At 50.0% G+C, this 20,212-nt stretch overlaps 2 protein-coding genes across 5 annotated transcripts in view; one reads left to right on the top strand and one right to left on the bottom strand.

Annotated features, from left to right (window-relative positions):
• LOC120814013 (MORN repeat-containing protein 4) overlaps positions 1-3,495 on the bottom strand; it is a 60,518-nt gene extending 57,023 nt beyond the window's left edge. The window contains exons 1-2 of one of the 2 annotated variants that reach the window (XM_078079801.1): positions 3,404-3,495; positions 1,178-1,256 (exon numbers count right to left, since the gene is read on the bottom strand). In XM_078079801.1, the coding sequence (XP_077935927.1) occupies positions 1,178-1,244 (67 nt within the window). In that variant the 5' untranslated portion in view covers positions 1,245-1,256; positions 3,404-3,495. Of the gene's footprint in view, positions 1-1,177; positions 2,529-3,403 lie in introns of those variants that run through there. The other variant, XM_078079800.1, reaches the window with a different exon arrangement.
• A 1,569-nt stretch (positions 3,496-5,064) lies between these two features.
• The window catches only part of lcor (ligand dependent nuclear receptor corepressor), a 37,500-nt gene continuing 22,352 nt past the window's right edge, over positions 5,065-20,212 (top strand). The window contains exon 1 of one of the 3 annotated variants that reach the window (XM_078079797.1): positions 5,065-5,339. In XM_078079797.1, the coding sequence (XP_077935923.1) occupies positions 5,243-5,339 (97 nt within the window). In that variant the 5' untranslated portion in view covers positions 5,065-5,242. Of the gene's footprint in view, positions 5,340-15,860; positions 15,981-20,212 lie in introns of those variants that run through there. The other 2 variants (XM_078079798.1, XM_078079799.1) reach the window with 2 other exon arrangements.

The raw sequence follows: 20,212 nt of genomic DNA, 5'->3' as shown, positions 1-20,212 counted from the left end.
CCAACTAAAGTTTCTCATGATGCAAGCTGAATTATAAGTTTACACAAACAACAACCACAGTAAATAAACATTGTTGAAGAAACGGCACCACTTCCTGCTTTCTGTTCTGGGGCGTTGAATCACGTCTCACTTCCCTTTTTCGCTGAAGACAAAGGTGATAATGAGGTAATAAAGATTAAAAATAGCATGTTCGGGACATTGTACCAGGCTGAAGCTCGGCTTTCGATCATAAAGCTGGATGTTCCTCAGCAGACGGAACCGTATCTGATAGAACCGAGTAGTGCAGTTAAGTGTCTTATATTACATATATGTGTTGCTGCTTATAGCTGCATGCACATATTCAGAATGCTTCACATCATTACAAAGCATTTTATAATAACAATTATCAGTCAAGTATTACAACACTTTCTATTTGCTGATCACTCGCTGATGTTTCCTTTTTGCATAATATTCCCTATAGTTATTATCGTATTTTGTCTGATAATTCACTATGATCACTGATCGCAGACATGAAGATCAAAAAACTGCAGCTAAAATCTCTCAATTTAGTTTTAAATCTTTTTTTTTTCTTAAATTTGAGTGTGTGTGAAATGGAAACCAAGTTCTCCTCAAGACGTTAGAAACATCCTCATCGTAACATCTACAACTCAGATGAATATTTACGCTATTACTTAAAATATGTAACTTAAATCTGCTCCAAATCAGGAGCTCATTGCAGAACCGGTTGGGCGGTGTTCTGCTCAGTGTGTGTGTGTGTGTGTGTGTGTGTGTGTGCGTGTGCGTGTGCGTGTGTGACCTCGCCCTGCAGGCTGTTTAACTGCACATACTGGTTTGGGTGGTGGGACGTCGCGCCTCGGCAGGCGAAAGGGGAAAAGGAAACCTCTGCACGTTCTATCTGGCCGTCCGATTAGCGTTCATGGTAAATGTGGTCCGCTTTGTCCCGCCCCCCTCGAGGGCGATTCTGGCCAATCGTAGCGTAGCTTGGCCCGCTCCGTCTCTGCTTCATAGACTCCCATTAAATCCTTTCAGCTCTGCTCAGTGATTATACTTACTTACACAAATCTAACACAAGCGCTGCGTTTGTGCAGGCGCTTTAAGTGCATTATTTTACGTAATCGCGTTGTTGCGACATGCGAACGCGCGCGGAGGAGGGCGGGGGCGAGCGGGCCGCACTTGCCTTCTTTCCATTCGCCGTGGTACTCCTCGCCGTTGGAGTAGCTGAAGGAACCTCGTGTCAGGGTCATGGGTCCAGCTGCCTGCACGCAACAACGACAAAAACACACCATCAACACACAAACACACAGCCGAGGCTCCGCCTTTTTTGAACCCGCCAACGGGTTAACGGATCGCCGCTGCAGTCGCCGAAGTCACAATACAGTTTGTGACGGAAGGCGAGTGGACACCCGGATTAGATCCCAAATCCTTGGTTCCTCCGCGGTTCTCGTTCCAGGTGTTCCACTCGATTTGGGATCTGATCCCATTCAGTCGCCGGAGCCTCAGTGGGGTTTGACCGGAGACACGGGAGTGGACGTGTGGTCCCGTCCCTCGCTGGTCTCTCTGACTCTACATGGACCATCAGTCACTAAATGAACATCACGCTGTGTTGAAGAAGACCCGAAACTAGAGGCCGAGACCATAAACTCATGTTTACAATGTTTACTGAGGGAATAAATCCAGAGAGAAGTAGAGTCATTTCCTCATAGACGTCTATGGGAGCAGAGGAGTCGCCCCCTGCTGGTCACTACAGAGAAGTAGAGTCATTTCCTCATAGACGTCTATGGGAGCAGAGGAGTCGCCCCCTGCTGGTCACTACAGAGAAGTAGAGTCATTTCCTCATAGACGTCTATGGGAGCAGAGGAGTCGCCCCCTGCTGGTCACTACAGAGAAGTAGAGTCATTTCCTCATAGACGTCTATGGGAGCAGAGGAGTCGCCCCCTGCTGGTCACTACAGAGAAGTAGAGTCATTTCCTCATAGACGTCTATGGGAGCAGAGGAGTCGCCCCCTGCTGGTCACTACAGAGAAGTAGAGTCATTTCCTCATAGACGTCTATGGGAGCAGAGGAGTCGCCCCCTGCTGGTCACTGCAGAGAAGTAGCGTCATTTCCTCATAGACGTCTATGGGAGCAGAGGAGTCGCCCCCTGCTGGTCACTACAGAGAAGTAGAGTCATTTCCTCATAGACGTCTATGGGAGCAGAGGAGTCGCCCCCTGCTGGTCACTACAGAGAAGTAGAGTCATTTCCTCATAGACGTCTATGGGAGCAGAGGAGTCGCCCCCTGCTGGTCACTACAGAGAAGTAGAGTCATTTCCTCATAGACGTCTATGGGAGCAGAGGAGTCGCCCCCTGCTGGTCACTGCCCAGAATGCAGTGGGGTTGATCTGGCTAGCAGGTGAAAAGAAATAGTCTGAAAATGCATCTGGATGGTTCACGTTTGTGGTTTCGTTTTTAGACTACAAGGTACATTCTAGACGGCGTGTGAAGTGGTCCGTGGAGAGGAAGCCTGGACCGAAGCTGTTCCGTCCGATTTCCGTCTGGAAAAATGTAAACAGAAAGGGATGAAAAACAGATCTAGTGGGTCTCATGAACGCTCGCACGCCGGAAGATTAACACGGAGGGAAGAAATGTTTGGACGGAACATCGATTTCAAGGATCCAAACTTGTAGGACTCCATTATTTCTATTTACTGAACACAAATAAATATGGATCCATGTCAACTGTGAATTAAGACACTTCCTCAAACCAGGACAGCTGTTGCGATGCAGACGGTTTATTTCTAAACGCCAGTGGATCAGCTCATAAAAACGGGTAGAGTAGTAGTAGAGTATAGTTGAACATTGTTTTGGGGATCGCCCCCCCCCCCGGCCCCCCATGTGATATTGTGCCCCATTAGTGATCCAGCTGTGAGAGCAGTACAGATGTGTTTTTGTTCATTCCAGGCTTCTTATTTCTCTGATCTTTACATGTTTCCAGTTTTTACCCCAAATCCATAGTCGCCCCCCCCCTCCCCCCCCCCCCCCCCGTATCCCCCCCACCCCCGCACTGTGCTGTGCTTTTCTTAAAGGGCCACCCTCCCTCCCTATTGTCCCCCGACAGCAGCATCACAGAAACATGTAGACTTCACAACGCGAGAGGAAAACATCTAAAGCCCGTTCATTAGGTTGAATACCCCCCCCCCCTCCCCCTGCGCCCTCCTGCCCCCCCAAATAAATACCACCACACGCGCTCATATGAGACGGGAGGCGGAGTGTGTTTCCCTCCATCCAATGTTGCCACAGTAACGGCACCTAATCCCTTTCATCCTGCCGGCATGAGGCTGCAGCGCGCACACACACACGCGCGCACGCGCACACGCACACACGCGCACAGTGAGCTCGCCCTGCGGAAGAGGAAATAAACGCGTTACCTGTGTTTTTATTAAAGAGCAACTCCTTCCTCTCTACATCACTGACAGCGCGCGGAGGCTTTGCGCTCCGGCTGCCCGGCGGAGCGTCCTCCGCGTCCCCGCAAGGCGCCGCGCTCCGGTTGGCCGCCGCTCCTGCCACCTCGACTCAAGGCGCCCTCCCATTGGCTGCTCGTTGGACCCCCCCCCCCCCGTCCAGCCCTCCGCGGGAGACATCTTTGTCGAGGGCACCGGGTTCAACGACTTAATTAGCCGGAGTGCTCACTCCGGTAAAAGCGTTCGCCCTTGTTGGGTTTTTATTTATTTCTTTATTTGTTGCGTCTCTGCAGGATTATAAAAACGGCCGCCAGGTCGTTTATGTTTCAATTTGGTAATTAGACCCGTTTGAGGATTTCTTTACGGAACTTGATTTATTGTTCTCCCTGTGCGGGTTTGTTAAACGAGGAGATGAAGAAGAGGATCATTCATTCAGTAAAAAAAATAAAATAAATAAAAATCAAGGTGACCCAAATGAAGTAAGAATCCGCCCTGATTGAGTTTCTCTCCGGGGAAACAGGTGAGCGACACCGACTCATTTGGATCATTATTGAGCTTGAACCACATTACACGTGAATTCCTTTTCATCAATAATGAATCACACGCAGGGTTTGGATATGATACATGAGGGCGGGGTTCACATTCACAGCCAATGGCCAATGACCTTATTGGTCAGGTACCTCGTTTAGGATCAACGAGTTGATCAAGTTGCACCAAAACATGTGAAACAAATGGACTGTTGTGTACGTTGGAAAACATCAACAGGGGTCTGAATTCTGCTTTGGTTGGTTGATTGATTAACAGATTAATTTCCCCATCGACTTAAATGGGACCATTTACACCTTTGCTCCTTTAAACTGGCCAAAGTTGAGTTTTGAAAGACTTTATAGCAGCCTGCTGTATTTACTCTATTTACCCTTAAACAGTCCCATCACACAGAACATCAGATGCTTTGTCTGTTGCAAACCGAACACATATATTCATTTTCTTTCGGATACACTTCTAAAGGCTGCTTCCATCATTTGAAGAGCAGCTGCTGAGATGGTTTCTCCATCCAAACAGTGTCGCGGCGGAAGCTGCTGACGCTGCACCTTAAAGGTAAAAACGTCAAAAGAAATAAGGTGACAGATTCACATCGCATTTCCTTTGCTCGCGGCTCCATCATGAGTTCATCTAACGTGGTTTATTATCTGGAGATGATAAACTCACCGAGTACCAACACGCATGATGGGAAATAGTTCATTAATTCACCTTAATCTCAGCAGAGCAGCGTAATCCGGTGCAGGTTACACCGCAGAAATCCCGTAATTGGTGAAATGAGAGTGTTGGTGCGCGCGCGGGGGGGGCGACGATCACCGGTTGATTGACGCGCGTGTTTAGGCTCTAAAGAGTGGAAAACGCGCAGGAGGACCCGAAGGGCCGCTAATCCGCTGCGACATACGCGCACATTCAAACAATGCGGCGCGCTCGCCCTTTGCCTCACGTAACGACCGCACGCAGCGCACGTGCTGCAGCCTTACACACAACTGCGCGCGCGTCCAACGAGCGGCCAATGACAGCACGTGCCCGCGCGCAGATGCTGGGGGAGGAGGAGGAGGAGGAGGAGGAGGAGGAGGAAGGAAGGGTGGGGGGGGCGCGCTTTCTGGTGGGTGGGACGAAACGGAGCGCAGTAGAAAAACGGGATGCTGCAGCCCCGTCCCCCTCACATCGCGCTCCACCCGGCCCCAGAGTAAAGACCCTCCGGTGACGTGCGCGCAGGGGAGCACCCAGCAGTATGTGCGCGCCCGCGGGAGGGGCCGACAGAAAATGGCGAGTCTGTGCAGAAGGCAGCAATGCACGGTAGAGAGGCGCGGCTTTCGGCAGGAACTTGACTCCTGGAGGCACAAACTCATTCACTGTGTAGGTAAGCTCGCTGTGCGCGCGCGCGCGGCTCCTGCGTGCCCGTGTGTTTGTTTGTGTGTTTGTTTGTGGAGCGGAGCGCCGCGGCTGTAATGTAAAGGGCTCTGTGTGAGGCTGTCATGTGTGTGTGTGTGTGTGTGTGTGTGTGTGTGTGTGTGTGTGTGGCCCGACGCCGCCTGCCTTCCAACCGGACACCTCCTCAAACACCACCTAAGAAAGACGGGATAAGTTTCCGGGCTCGTGCCCGGCGCGCTGACAGGTGCTTCCACCTGTGCGCGTTGTGTTTGCGGCTGTTGTTTATTACTTTGCGTATTTGTGTTAATACGCCTTATTCTGTTTATTTATTGTAAGCAGCGCGTGTCACATGTGCAGATGGAGCAGCACCTCGGCCAATCAGCGTCCCCGCTATAGGCCGGCGCGTGCCCGCCCGCCCGCGCGCGCCGCCGATTTTAGTATTTTATTTTTTGCTGCTGCTGGTGGGGCAGTGCGCGCTCCCGGTCTCCAAACATGACCCCCTCCCCCTCCTCCTCCACTTCCGTAGGCAATCGGCTCTTGGGAGCGCGCATTGCTGCATTGGGGGAAACGTCAGTGGGAATAATTGCGTGTTTTAGGGGCGTTCAGGGGGGGTTTAGGGGGCCGTGGGCACACATTCCTGCTAAGCTTCGGCCTCTCAAACCGGGAGTGGTACTTGTTGGAGTGGATGCGCTGGGAAAGTCTGCCCGCCGCGGTTTGCTTCTCATTTTGTGTTTATGCGTTTCGGGGTCTTTAACAATAAAGAATAATAATAATAATAATAATCTCTTTGGCTCGAATGGGACAATTGGACTCCGTCTCTGTCTCGTTGCAAACACTCATTTCTGCAGTTCTTCACCTCCGCCCCCGCTTTTGTCTTATTAGTTCATTTCGGCTTTTATTTTAGATTTTCTCATCCATATGTCCTCCTCCTCCCCCCCTCTGCTCCCCCAGTCCTCCCTTTCTGCTGTGTTTCATTAGCTGGCTTTAATCCGGTTACATCCACCTGTCCCGATGTTATGGTGAGATTATCACCCACCCTTCGCCTCTGAGCCCCCAACCTCTCCGCGTTCCTGTCATCTGGCTTTTATCGCTGGTGCTATGAAAAGGTGTAAAAGCACCAGCAGCATCAGCACCAGCGGTGGTGGGGGGGGGATCCGCACTCCTGTGTCCAGACGTTGCGCGTCGAACCGTCCCAACGACCCACAGGGCCTCGTGGTCGCAGTGGGCGAACCTCCTGGTGAGGCGCTGCAGCGAGAAACGAAGCGGTCGAGTGACCTCTGACCTCCCGCGTGGATTCACATTCGCGGTAAACAAAAGGCTGCACTTGGAGTTGAGCTCCTGTCTGACTAGTGCTGAGGGGGGGGTCGTAATGGGGTCCTGTAATAAACTCCGGACGGATGATATTCGGATACCTGGTTGAAATAATAAGTCGGTGTAAGCGCACTGACGTGGATGGAGATGCGATGAATCTACATGTTGCTGTAACATCGCAGTGATAATGAACTCACAGTGGGACGTTACAGATGCTGCAGCTCCGTGTGTGTGTGTGTGTGTGTGTGTGTGTGTGTGTGTGCGCTCATCATTGGTTTGCAATGCGTGACGAGTTTTAGGCGGCAGCAGTTATCAGCAGCTGTTTATTTGTTTGAGGCCTAATCGGCTCCGAAGAGCCGCAACAAACGGCGGAACGTCACGAGACGGCGTTCGTCTTCTGACCACGGCAGCGATTCGTCTCCCCCCAAAGTGCTGCCGCTTCCTGTGAGTGCGTCGCTGCTCATTTTGACACTGATTTCGGTTGATTTGGGGCTGTTTTTCTACACATTGTGTCCTGCTAATTATGTGAAATGACAGATATCATTATGGCAGAAAACCCCAAATAATTTACTACAATTACAAATCAGGAACCGTGAAAAAGGGGGATGTGATCGAAAAGATCCCTTTTTTTTTGTTGATTGCCACAAAGTCTGGAGGCCAAAGGAATTGTTATTGTGCGGCTCTGTTCCTCTGGAGGACGCCGCCAACGCTCCACAGCAATAATTAAAAGCCTCCGATCCCCGCGGAGCGACGCAAGCTGTCAAACTCCAAAAAAGACCCGTCGCTTCGTCAAGAAACAAACAATCGGATTCTTGCGCAAAGAAAACGCACACCGGCAATTAAACGAAACGGCGCCGGCCGGCGTTTGTTTCCGTCGAGACGTCCGGTCTGCTGAGGCAGGCGGACGTCTCGCCCCCCCCCCCCCCCCCGTGCCGATGAAGTGCGGCCCCACGCGCCACGGAAAGGTTAACGTTGTTAATCGGTGGCACTTGAAGCCCGGCTGCCGATTCCTCCGGCACGTATTCCGGTTTGGGGAGGATGGGCGATCTGACGGCTGAAGAGAGACAGACGGAGGGGGGGAGACGGAGGGGGGGGGGAGACGAGTGTGAGAGCTTCTCTGAGCAGCGAGAACCGAGTGGAGATGCGAGGTGGCTCCTCGAGGGGCCGATGAATCCAGACCCTCCAAAAGAGGAGGAGGACGGACGTTTTTCTGCTCGTGGTCATTTTGACCGTTGCGGGTTGTTGTTGGTTGTTATGGTGACAGCCATCGGGGGGGGGGGGGGGGGGGGGCGTGAAGTGGCGTCGCCACTCGCCGGAGAGAGGGAGCGAGCGGCTGTCGTTGGGTCACAGTGCCCCCCCCCAGTCTATGGGCCGCCAGTTTGAAGGCTTTAGTTCCCCCCTTTAAGGTCTGTTTGACTCTAAATGACCATAAACTCCTGTTTACAATGTTTACTGAGGGAAGTCATTTCCCCGTAGACGTCTACGGGAGCAGAGGAGTCGCCCCCCCCCCCCCCCCCCTGCTGGCGCGGCGGGGGAGCGAGGCGGCGGTAATGGCCGAGCGCTAACTTGCTAATTCCACCCGACTTGGATGGAGCACCAGTTACAGGAAGCCGACGAGGGTCCTGGGTTTAATTCGCACTTCCTTTGTGTAGGCGCCATATTCGCCCCGATGAGATGCGTTTATTGCCTCACTGCTGATGACGTCATAGCCCACGTTCTCCAGTCGCGCTTCATCGGTCTGCAGATCAATGCAGTTTCTGTGAAGTAAAACGAAGTTGCTGTCCACGAAGATTCATCACGCGTCGTTCGTATCGCGGCCCAAAGCGCAGACGGCGACAGTGGCGGCGATGACAGAGACCAGGGCGCCGTGCTTTGTTTGCTTGTGATTGGGCGAAAGAGGAGCTGGTCCCCTGCAGGAGGCCGGGTGGGACGAAGGCGGCACGTGTCTCCTCTTCTTCCTCCCTTTCCAAAGTCGCCACATTAACCAATCGTTGGGCTTTTTAGGGGAGAGAAACGTCTCCGCGTCTCCGTCCAGCTCGTCCCTCGATTACCGGCTGCCCTCAAAGTCAAATCCTCCTCTTAGCAAGTCGACAAAATCCCCCCCTCCCTCCCCTCCCCTCCCCTCCCACCCCTCCCCCCTCTGAGCGCACGGCTGTTATTTCAGTGACGGACAGATGGACGCCCCCGGAGATCTTCCTGCCACTTTCTCATCTCGCTAATTCTTTCATGGGCTCGTTGGAAGAGAAAAAACCTCGTGGCAGCGAGAGTGGCAGCGATCCACCGCCTGACTGGACCGAGTGCCAAGACACACACACACACACACACACACACACACACACACACACACACACACATGCCAACCAGGAGCCCCGTGGGAGGAGGGCTGCTCTCTTTGGGGTAGAGGTTCTTGGGGGGGGGGTACACCACTGGCACCGAGTGAATGTTGACAGAAGGTGTGTGTCTGTGTGTGTGTGTGTGTGTGTCTGTGTGTGTGTGTGTGTGTCTGTGTGTGAGAATCTTTTTATTTTTCCGCTGTGCTCTTTTCCAGCAACGTTCTGCCTCACGCTGAAAACAACAACAACAACAACAACACACCTTTTATCTAAACCGCCCTTCCTCCCTCAGTAAAACGTCCCCGTTGTTCGTCCCCGGGGATCGTTTACCCGACGGCCATCGGAGGCTTTCAATTACCGCGGCGCGTTGGCGCGTCTTCAAGACAAACGCCACATGAAAAGACAAACGAAGACGAGGGATTCGTTTCATCATTCGGGGGGATTCGGGGAGGAAGTGGCTGCATCCGGTTCCTGCGGGTCGACCGTTGGAGTCTCGCGTGGCCGTTATCGGGCTCATGGAACCGATCATCCTTTACGACGCACACGTGGTGCGGAGGCCTTCCTCCTTATCCTGCAGGGGGAAAAAAATAAAAAATCAATCGTGATTATAAATGGAAACAAAAGGATTTCCCAGAATTTATTTATTCCGCTAATGCGAAAAGAGTTCAGCTGATGAGAAATAAACGGGAGACGGAGGCTCCAGCTGGACGCTTTATCAGCTCCAACACCTGCCGATAAGCATGTATATTATATATATATTATCTTATTTTATACTTATACTTTATATGACGTCCTCCTAAAACACGCATTTAATGTTCTGTGCATCGTTTTTTATGTTACTGATGTTTGTTCTGCTCTGATTTGTGATTTGATTCTTTAAAAAATAATCTATATTTATTCTATTTCCAGAATAAACAAAAATATACAAAATATTTGCAAGTCTGATCAGCCTGCAGAATATAACGGGCAATAATAATGAATGCCTGTGCTCCTTTGAGTGTCATTTAAGTCCTTTTATTTTTGTATTCTAAAGCATTTGAATTGCCTTCCCTCTCTCCCTCCTCCCTCCCTCCCTCCCTCCTCCCCCTCTCTGTCTCACCCAAGACCAAAGTCCTCGGCTTCCTTAAACTAAACTTTGCCTCCAAGCGAAATAGATGTAAGCGTTCCGTGGTTTGTGTGCGCGTTCCCGTTGTTACGTGAGCTTTCTGACCTCCTTGCTACGATTATTTGTACGCTGACACCATGCGGGCTCACGCACAATACACGGGATTGTGTTGTGAGTACACACACACACAGACACACACAGACACACACAGAGTGCGAGAGGTGTCAAGGCTTTAGAGCAGCAGGATTGTTTACCTGGTCCCACCTTTAGTGAATTCCTTCTTATTCTTCCATAACGGCGGCTTTTGTGTTGAAGGTCACATGTGCGCAACGTGCTTCTCAGAGTATTTGATCAATGGCACCGAGGAGCCTGTGTGTGTGTCTGTGTGTGTCTGTGTGCGTTTACTTGTGTCGACTTAAATGTGGTAAAACACTTGCATCGCAGGGACTGTTATAATTACATCTATTATTTAGACTTTGTTTGATGTGAGTAACATTTGCTTTTGTGTGTGTGTGTGTGTGTGTGTGCGCGCGTGTCTATTACTGAGGTTGTGGGGACATGGATCTGTTCACACACCTACATTGTGGGGACCTGCCGCATGTCCTGGGACGGTCCCACATGTAAATGATAACGTTTTACAGGGAAGACTCGGTTTCAGGTTTTGGGGGGAGTTTAACGGTTATGGTTCTGAAAAGGGAATAAATGGAAGTCAATGTCATATCCTCCAAAAGTGATGGAAACACAACTGTGTGTGTGCGCTCTTCTGTCTGTTGTAAGTCGTCTAAGTCGTCGGTGGTCAAAGAGCCGTGGTGTTGACCGGGGAGAGACCGCAAGAGGAACCGGCTAAACGAGGTGATGATGGAGCTGAACGGGCAGCTAAGCAGCGCTGAGCCGCTCGCCGTTAAAGGGACATGCGGCCATTTAAGAAACAATCTGCGAGCAGCGACGAGTTATAGGCCACTGTTTGGTTAATCGTTTGATTAAGAAGCTAAACATACATTTGTTTTATATCTTCATGTACTTTAATACTCTCGTATATTTGGGATTTTGCTCATTTTGTGGGCCGGATGAGTAATCTTTGAAATAAGAAATAATCCTGGTTGGTTTGAATGGATATAAAAAGTGAATGTGTGTAGAAATAGAACATGTAGTCTGTGTGTGTGTGTTTGTGTGTCTGCTTTGGGTGTAATCTGGGTGTGTTTGTTTAAAGAGCCGCCCGGCCGCTACGCTCGTGCTGCCTTCAGGTGCACTCGGGGGGAAATGCATTTGCTGAAAGAGGGAGACCGGTGGGCGGGTTGGAACAATAGAGGGAGGAGCCTTTAGGGAGGTGCGTTGCTCTCACACAAACCGGGAGGTCATGTGACCGATGGGGTTTGCACAACAAATGTGTCGGAAACAAAAGGCGATTTATTTGCAATTCAAAAGCGTGGACGCGACTTCATGAGGCGCAGCGGGAGGAGCAGCAGGAGGCGCAGCAGGAGGCGCAGGTTGCTGTGGTTTATATCGTCTCCCAAAATATAAAGAGTGGTAGCCTGAGTGCATAAGGTCCACTCGTATGTGTGCAGTAATAATGATGATAATTCAACACTTTCTTTCAAAATAAAAGCTTTTTTGTTCGGATATTTGTCCTCTGCTGAAGCTTCCCTCTGACGGACTGATGCTTTAGTTTGTTCTGATTACAGTGTTTGGATTTGAGAGAATTATGGACGTTAAAAGCCCATTTTCTTTTTTTTTTTTCACGCCCACAAAATTGACAAATATACTTTCCTGTTGATTCGTCGCCAACAAGATGCATCTGTGATAAATATGCCGACGGCTCGGCCAGGTTCTGAGAGTCATTTAAATAAACACATTTCAATATTTCACTTAGTTTTTAACACACGTAAACCTTCCGGGTTCGCACGCATCTGCTTCCCTCAAGAGAAACGTCACGTTTCTGCAGAAGCTTCTTGTTCTTAAGGGCCGGCTTTTGCGATTTTCCCGATAACAAACAAGGGCAGCAAGAAACCCGAAATCGACCCCTAAAAATGAAAGCGGCATCAGAGCTGACGGTTTGGTGACCTCGGTCAGAAATAAACGGCGGCTTGAGGCCATGAAGCCTTTTTGAAATTCGTAAAAACAAACAGTAATTAAAGATAAACGGACATGTTTGTTTCTCCCCTTGCTGGCGTTTCGTTGGCGCTGTTGACGCAGCGGAGAGCAGCTGCAGGTCACGTTCACGTCGCTCTCTTAACAGGTTGAGGCGTCTCCGTCTATTTGTCCCTCGGTGTCTTTGGACGTCCTCACAGCAACGAGCGGCGAGAAGCGCCGCCAAGCTCCTCGCTAACCCTCCACCAGAAGGAAAAGCGGCGTTTATTAACGCGGTTATCTGGTGGCGGTGGTGAGATGGCGCCCGGTGGACTTGATGGAGACTTTTCTCCTCCTCCCCCTCCCCTCCCCTCCCCTCATCTCCCCCCCTGCACACACACGAGACGCCTCTTCAGCCCACTTTACCTCCCACCTGAGCGGACCTGCTCCTCCTGCGTCCAGCCGCGGTTATTCATCCGCCCGCAGACACGGCGGCTCGCCGCGCGTGGGAGAGCGCGGCCGCAGCAGCTCGCCGCTCCTCGTGTGCGAGGCGAGACTGCGTGCGTGGTCTCCATCGCGCCGCCAGCAGGAAGCGGCGAGGGAGAGAGACAGACAGAAAGAGGGAGGGAGGGAGAGAGAGAGCGAGAGAGTCGGGCAGGATGAGCAGAGATGACAGGGCCGGAGGGGGGGGGGGGTCACCCTCAGTTTCAGGATTCAAGCCCACCACACACACACACACACACACACACATAAAAGTGAAGGTCAAGCCGTCGCCGTGGCGATAAATGTCACTTGTATTGTATCTTATGGGAATCAAAACGAAACGCTGATCGTTCTCTCTTTTTTTCTGTGTTGCTTCTTTGTCTTTTTTTTCTCAAGTTACTCTCATCTTCTTTCTTCAAAGAGGCACTTTTGTTCGGTAACCAGTGAATTATGACACACACACACACACACACACACACACGCCGCTGAAGTGGCGACCAGACGTTTCCGCCTCTGACTTAATTGAAGCGTAGGCAGGTTGGAGGTTTTTTTTCCCCTCCACGTTTTTCTCTCTGTGTTCGTTTCCAACCCTTTTTCCTTTCAAGCGCTATTGATTCTCACACGTATGTTGAGATGTCGCGCCGCTTTGGTCGGATCATGTGACCGGACAGATTTGTGTGGGACCCCCTGATCGAGTGGCCACATGTGGCCACACATTCCATTATTTAGTAAAGCCTGAAAAGAAATCTTTGAAAAAAGACACGACAAAAGGAATCAAAGTGCTTTTTCGTCGCGTTCGATATCCGAACCGGGACGGATCGTGATCCATGTGGAGCAAATGGTTTTAAAGTTATCGCTTTTCAATGCTCCAAAATAAAAGCTTCACACTGTGTCCCTGGCTGTGAATCGTTTTACATGCTTTTCCTCCCAAAAGCTGCATGAAACACACTTTTCTGTGGTTAATCAACACCACAGGCTCATGAAATTGGGAGATTTCAGCAGCCGGTGTTCTGACAACGAGACGCCTGTGTGGCTCCGCAAGCAGCCGAGACGCCTGGTAATGGATGTGAGGGTCCAAACCAGCAGGGCGAATTCCTGGGAAATATCAGCGCAGAAGGGAATTGTGGTAAAAGTGTGTGTGTGTGTGTTTTGGGGGTGGGCGGTGAAGAGGGTGGGGTTGATCTCGGCTGGAGGTCGGTCAGAGGAGTCGGTGAGTTTGTCCAACACGACGCTCTTCTCAGCGGCACCATCAGAGCCGAGAGTCAGAAGCTCTCAATCCGTGGAAGCTGAACCACGAACTGCGACTCCCAGGGAGCATTGCGGTGAGAAGGCGCCCCAATCGCTGTTTTATTTGCGACAGATCGAAAATGATATTTTCACTGAATCTGTTCATGTTTAGTTTGCAAGGAGTTGTTTTGAAAAACTGTCAAATACAATTTCAGGGAGACTAGTCGGATCAAGGGTCCAAAAAAAGAAAATTAATTTAATTATTTCTGATCTAAATCAGATAAAAAGCAGCAAATCCCATTTGAGAAGCTGACGCTCAAGATCTTTGTTAAATCCACACGTTGAAATGCATTTAAGTTTTACGTTTTATTTCTGCTTGTCTGGAAGAAATCTGAAAACTCCTCAAAGGATTCTAGCGTCTGTCCTCGTGGTGACGGAGTCGTGGTGACGATGTCATGGTGATGTTGGTGGGATGATGGAGTCGTGGTGACGGTGTGGTAGTGATGGAGTCGTGGTGACGGGGTCGTGGTGACGATGTCGTAGTGATGGAGTCGTGGTGACGGGGTCGTGGTGACGGTGTGGTAGTGACGGAGTCGTGGTGACGGGGTCGTGGTGACGGGGTCGTGGTGACTGTGTGGTAGTGATGGAGTCGTGGTGACGGGGTCGTGGTGACTGTGTGGTAGTGATGGAGTCGTGGTGACTGTGTGGTGGTGATGGAGTCGTGGTGAATGGGTCGTGGTGACGGTGTGGTAGTGATGGAGTCGTGGTGACGGAGTCGTGGTGACGGTGTGGTAGTGATGGAGTCGTGGTGACGGGTTCGTGGTGACGGTGTGGTAGTGATGGAGTCGTGGTGACTAGGTCGCGTGATGTTGGTGGGGTGACGGGGTCGTGCTGATGGAGTTGTGCTGATGGAGTTATGGTGACGGAGTCGTGGTGACGGGGTCGTGGTGATGGAGTTATGGTGACGGGGTCGTGCTGATGGAGTTGTGCTGATGGAGTTATGGTGACGGAGTCGTGGTGACGGGGTCGTGGTGATGGAGTTATGGTGACGGGGTCGTGCTGATGGAGTTGTGCTGATGGAGTTATGGTGACGGAGTCGTGGTGACGGGGTCGTGGTGATGGAGTTATGGTGATGGAGTTATGGTGATGGAGTTATGGTGACGGGTCGTGCTGATGGAGTCGTGCTGATGGAGTTATGGTGACGGAGTCGTGGTGACGGGGTCGTGGTGATGGAGTTATGGTGACGGGTCGTGCTGATGGAGTCGTGCTGATGGAGTTGTGCTGATGGAGTTATGGTGACGGGTCGTGCTGATGGAGTCGTGCTGATGGTGGTGTCCTCCTGGTGGGGACTTGTAGCTCTGAGCGGTTCTTCTTCTCTCCCTTTAACAGCTGCATCAGATGCGTTATCTCTGTCTCAAGCTAATTGCGATTTGGACGTTGGCTCTGCGGTGACAATGGACGCACTGTGAGGAGCCGCCGCTCCGGTCAATCGGTGGACGAGATCGGATCCACAAGGACGAGCTCATGTGAGGCGAATAAAAGAGAATATTTGTAAAAGAGAAAACATCTGGGACGTCTGTGGACAGGAGATGTGATTATGTCACGGTCACGCAGCTCCGGTAAACACGTAAATCTCTATTTCAAATCGTCGAGTGTCGCTGAAATGTTTTTTGTCCCGGTAACGTTTGATCAATTGGTTGAATATGTTTTTCAAGACGCTGCTGCAATACGATCTTTAACAGGATTTCAAACGTTTCATAGTCCAAACCACAGCAACTAATTACACTTTTGCACAAAAGCCATTTTCCTCTTTTCCAGGCTTCATGCTAAGCTAAGCTAACCACCTGTGTGAGGAATGAACCAAACGTAAAACTCATGTCCGTTGTTTATTTCTGCCGTTGAGTCAGGCGCCTTCTGTTTGGATCTAAAACGGGAAGTATTTTAGAGATGTTGCTCAAATGCTGCTTTCACCAGGGTCAACGCTGGGGTCAACGCCGGGGTCAACGCCGGGGTCAACGCCGGGGTCAACGCCGGGCGGGATTTGGGAGCCGAGGCGTGTCGCCGCCTATCAGCGGCTCTTTGGACCGGGAGACAAATTGAGAAGGTGGTTGTTTAGGGAGCAGTTCAAGGATAGATAGAGCTGTAAAACACTTCCTGTGTGTGCGTGTGCGTGTGTATGTGTGTGCGTGTGCGTGTGTGTGTGTGCGTGTGCAGGCGGCGTCGTGCCAGAGAACATTCCTCCATATTAGTGATTATATCATCAAATATTAATGCAGGGAGACTCCTCTGCTGCTGTGCAAACATGAAACTCTCGAGCTGCTCGCACGCACGCACGCACACACACACTCGCACACAACCGAGCGCCACCACACCCTTTGATGTTCAGAAAGGGAAATATTCCTGAGTGGTTGCGGCTCGGCGTGTGAGGAGGAGGGCCGATGACATCATGATGAGGTCACACATCCCGACCTGCACGGATTTGGTCAAACATGGAATCGTCTTGTTTTGAGCGCGCTCGAAGTTAAGAGCCGAGAGGACACGCCCACAAGCAGGGCTGACACGCCCACAACCGGTTGTCAGGGTAACGTCTTGTGAAGAGTTAAAGTCCACTGTGCGTGTGGCAAGACACACCCACACACACACACACACACACACACAACTCTCCTTGTTGTTGTGGCCGTGTGTGTGTGTGTGTGTGTGTGTGTGTGTGTGTGTGTGTGTTATCGCTGCCTCGGGGTCCAGTTGGGAAACTCATTCTTCTGATTTTCCAACAAATCGTGTTTCAAATTTTGCCGGACGAGTTGCTCATGAAATCTGATCAAAATGTAGATATAAAACAAATAGATTGAAAGTGTCGTTATTACAGATGTTGTGACAACGAGCCGCTTTTAGAGTTTTCACCAGAGGAAATAACTGTTGTTGTTGTTGTTGTATTTTGTAAAAATCTCTTCACCTCCCGCTGAACTGTGGAAATAATCTGCAGTTCACATGCGTGTGGAGATTGGAGTTGTGTGTGTGTGTGTGAGTGTGTGTGTCGGCCATTATGTATGTGTGCACGTGTGTGTGTGTCACATGGTTGCCTCCTGCAGCACTTAAGCCTCTGAGCCCAAATGGATTCAGATCTGCTCTCAACATGAGACGTTCCTGTAATGTGTGTGTGTGTGTGTGTGTGTGTGTGTGTGTGTGTGTGTGTGTGTGTGTGTGTGTCTGCAGTGCAGGTGCACGGTGATCTTCCGTTCCTCTTCCTCCCTCGTTTTTCTCTCCCTTCTTGTAAACATCTTCATGACGTTTTTCGTCCGCAAAACTCATCTTTGTTTCTTTCGTGTTCCCCGTTTGAAACGATAACGATAGATTTTCAAAGTACTTTTACTTTTACTCTCGTGTGCTCGTCGTACTTTGACCGACGCCAATAAAAACCTGCTTCATTGTTTTCCAAACCGATACAAACGATCTTTGCCCCGTCTAAAGACAAGAGAAGGAACCCGTTGGACTTCTTGTCCCGTGTTGCTGAAGTTTCATCTCCGACTGAAAGCTCCTCAATTCAACGAATGTTTCTGAGCAATAAAGTTTTTCTTTGAAGAGCAAAGTAAACGTCTCCTCTACGGCGTCACATCACGTGGACGCACAGCACACGAAGCCCAAACCTTTAACACCAACTGAAGGCATTTTAAGGAGGCCACAGATCTTCATTGAAGCTGCCAGATGTTTGCTCCTCGTTGCCGTAGAAGCTGCAGATGTGACCAGCAGACGTCTCTTTGTGTCTTTTTTTTTTTTTTTTAGGGGATTTTCTCTCGTTTGTTGCGTTCCGTCGCTGGCGTGAATCCGCTCTTTGTGCCTCAAACCGCGAGCAGCACGACTCCATGTGAAGATCAGATGATAAGCATAATGCCACACACGTGTGTTATTACAGCGCACACACACACACACACACACACACACTCGCAAGTCCAAAAATATGTTTTTGTCCCATCGGCCCTGAGCCTCCTGACCTCGTTAACTCACCCAGATCCGTCTGTCTGACGCCTGCTGAGACATCTCAAACCGTGTGTGTGTGTCTCCGGTTTGTTGCGTGTCCTGCGTGTGCTGCTCCCCCGTCACGCGTGTGTCCTCCCGGTTTGGATAAAGATGCTCAGCTCAGCACAGAGACGATCTGTTGTCTCCTCCATGAAGGGAAACGCTGGTCGGAGTTGTTATTTTAGTGGCTTTTATATCGTTTTGATACGTTTCCAAAGGTTGATCTTCACACCCGGGTTGAGATGGTCTCGCATGCCGAGCTGGAAAGTTCCTACTCGGTGGTTGAATGTAACGATGAAGGCTTCCAGAGACATTTTTACGTTACGCATCTTTTTAAAGGCTTTTTTTCCTCATTAATCTTCACAGGAGTAATAATAGTGATAAAAGTGAATAATATTTAAATAAATAATAATAATGATGATGCAGGAGGCAGAAAAGGGTCCAGATGGGACTGGATGTGTACATGTGCACAACACATACATGAACATGGAGAAAGTCCATCGGTGCGTCCTGTAGGGGTCACGGGGGGGTTCAGCTTCGTGTAGCGTTGTTGGAGGCCTCTCACTGACTTTTTAAAATCTCATGAGGAATTTACCCACGTGCCCCGGCAGGGCGAGAGAGAGAGAGAGAGAAAGAAGTGGGCGGAGTCCTCCGCCAAACTAAACCTCTAAACGGTCAGCGAGAAAACGATGTGAAAGTAAAGAATGTCAGCGGCTAAATGAATCAGTAATTAAGAGAGGAGGGGGAGGGAATAGAAACTGTCCTTCAAACAAAAGAGGCGGGACCACCCGGGTCACAGCTGTCACCCGGCAGGCAGCTGTTTGTGTCGCTTTTTTAAGACGCCGAATCGCTCGGTGGCTTCGCTGTTTGTCGTCTGAGGGATAAACAGAAATAAGATGATACTGATGTATTTTATCAGTTTGAGTTTCAGAGAACAGCGAGCACGCGACGTAATGACGACGACTCATGAAGCGTCCTTGTGCGGACGTGGTGGCAGCTGGAACATTTCCCCGGTTGGAGGTGCCGACCTTAAATCAATATAAGAAAAATGTAAAATAAAAAAATAAAAAGAGGCCTTTGTTACATACTTATTTTATTTCCTCACATCTGTACTCGAGTAACGGGGCTCCACATCTGTACTCGAGTAACGGGGCTCCACATCTGTACTCGAGTAACGGGGCTGCACATCTGTACTCGAGTAACGGGGCTCCACATCTGTACTCGAGTAACGGGGCTGCACATCTGTACTCGAGTAACGGGGCTTCACATCTGTACTCGAGTAACGGGGCTTCACATCTGTACTCGAGCAACGAGGCTCCGCATCTGTAGTCGAGTAAGGAGGCTGCACATCTGTAGTCGAGTAAGGAGGCTGCACATCTGTAGTCGAGTAAGGAGGCTGCGCATCTGTAGTCGAGTAACGAGGCTGCGCATCTGTAGTCGAGTAACGAGGCTGCGCATCTGTAGTCGAGTAACGAGGCTGCGCATCTGTAGTCGAGTAACGAGGCTGCGCATCTGTAGTCGAGTAAGGGGGCTGCACATCTGTAGTCGAGTAAGGGGGCTGCACATCTGTCTGCTAAAAGAAACCCATTTGCGCTGCGCGGAGGAGAACCTGGAACCTCTTTAATCGCTGCCATTAAAAGCTTTAAACCCCTCCACCCATCAGTGCGTTAGGTGGACCAGTCCTGCCTGCACAAATTGGATCTTCTGCCGTCCAGTAGCTCAGCTGTTGGCTCAGCATGACGTCAGTGTGTGTGTGTGTGTGTGTGTGTGTGTGTGTGTGTCCCTCCAGTCAGAGCGAGTTTTAATTCAAGTGAAATGTAGGTCAAGTGGGGACCAGATGAGATTGTTTAGCGCTGTAATGCTGCCGGATGCTTCAGCTGCTGATTCAAAACAAACGTGTGTGTGTGTGTGTGTGTGTGTGTGTGTGTGTGTGTGTGTGTGTGTGTGTGTGTAGAATCCTTCAGAGTGAAAACGTAATAATAAGCATCATTAATGAATTGGTAATTAAAGTTAATTAACCTGGTTGATAGTTACTTTGCAGCTAACAAACAATTAAATGATCATTAATAGTCTTTAGTAATTATTATTGATCCTGTAATTAGTCATTAGTTTGTGTCGTATTAAATTAAGACTATCTTCGACAAAATCGATTCTTACTCCATTCACATTTTTTAAAACAATTCTGTCAACTCAGTTTGACAGTTTGCTGAAAAAACACGAAACGCGACAATCTGGTCTGTAAGAAAAGTGTTAAAATATCAGATTAATATTGTTAATGATCAGCAATCATAATCATTTTATTTATTTTTAATCTCAAAACAA

The sequence above is a fragment of the Gasterosteus aculeatus genome, chromosome 9 (assembly GCF_964276395.1).
Source record: "Gasterosteus aculeatus chromosome 9, fGasAcu3.hap1.1, whole genome shotgun sequence".
Classification (NCBI taxonomy): Eukaryota; Metazoa; Chordata; class Actinopteri; order Perciformes; family Gasterosteidae; genus Gasterosteus; species Gasterosteus aculeatus.
Note: the sequence above shows the minus strand (reverse complement) of the source record. Positions and strands in the feature narration are given on the sequence as shown.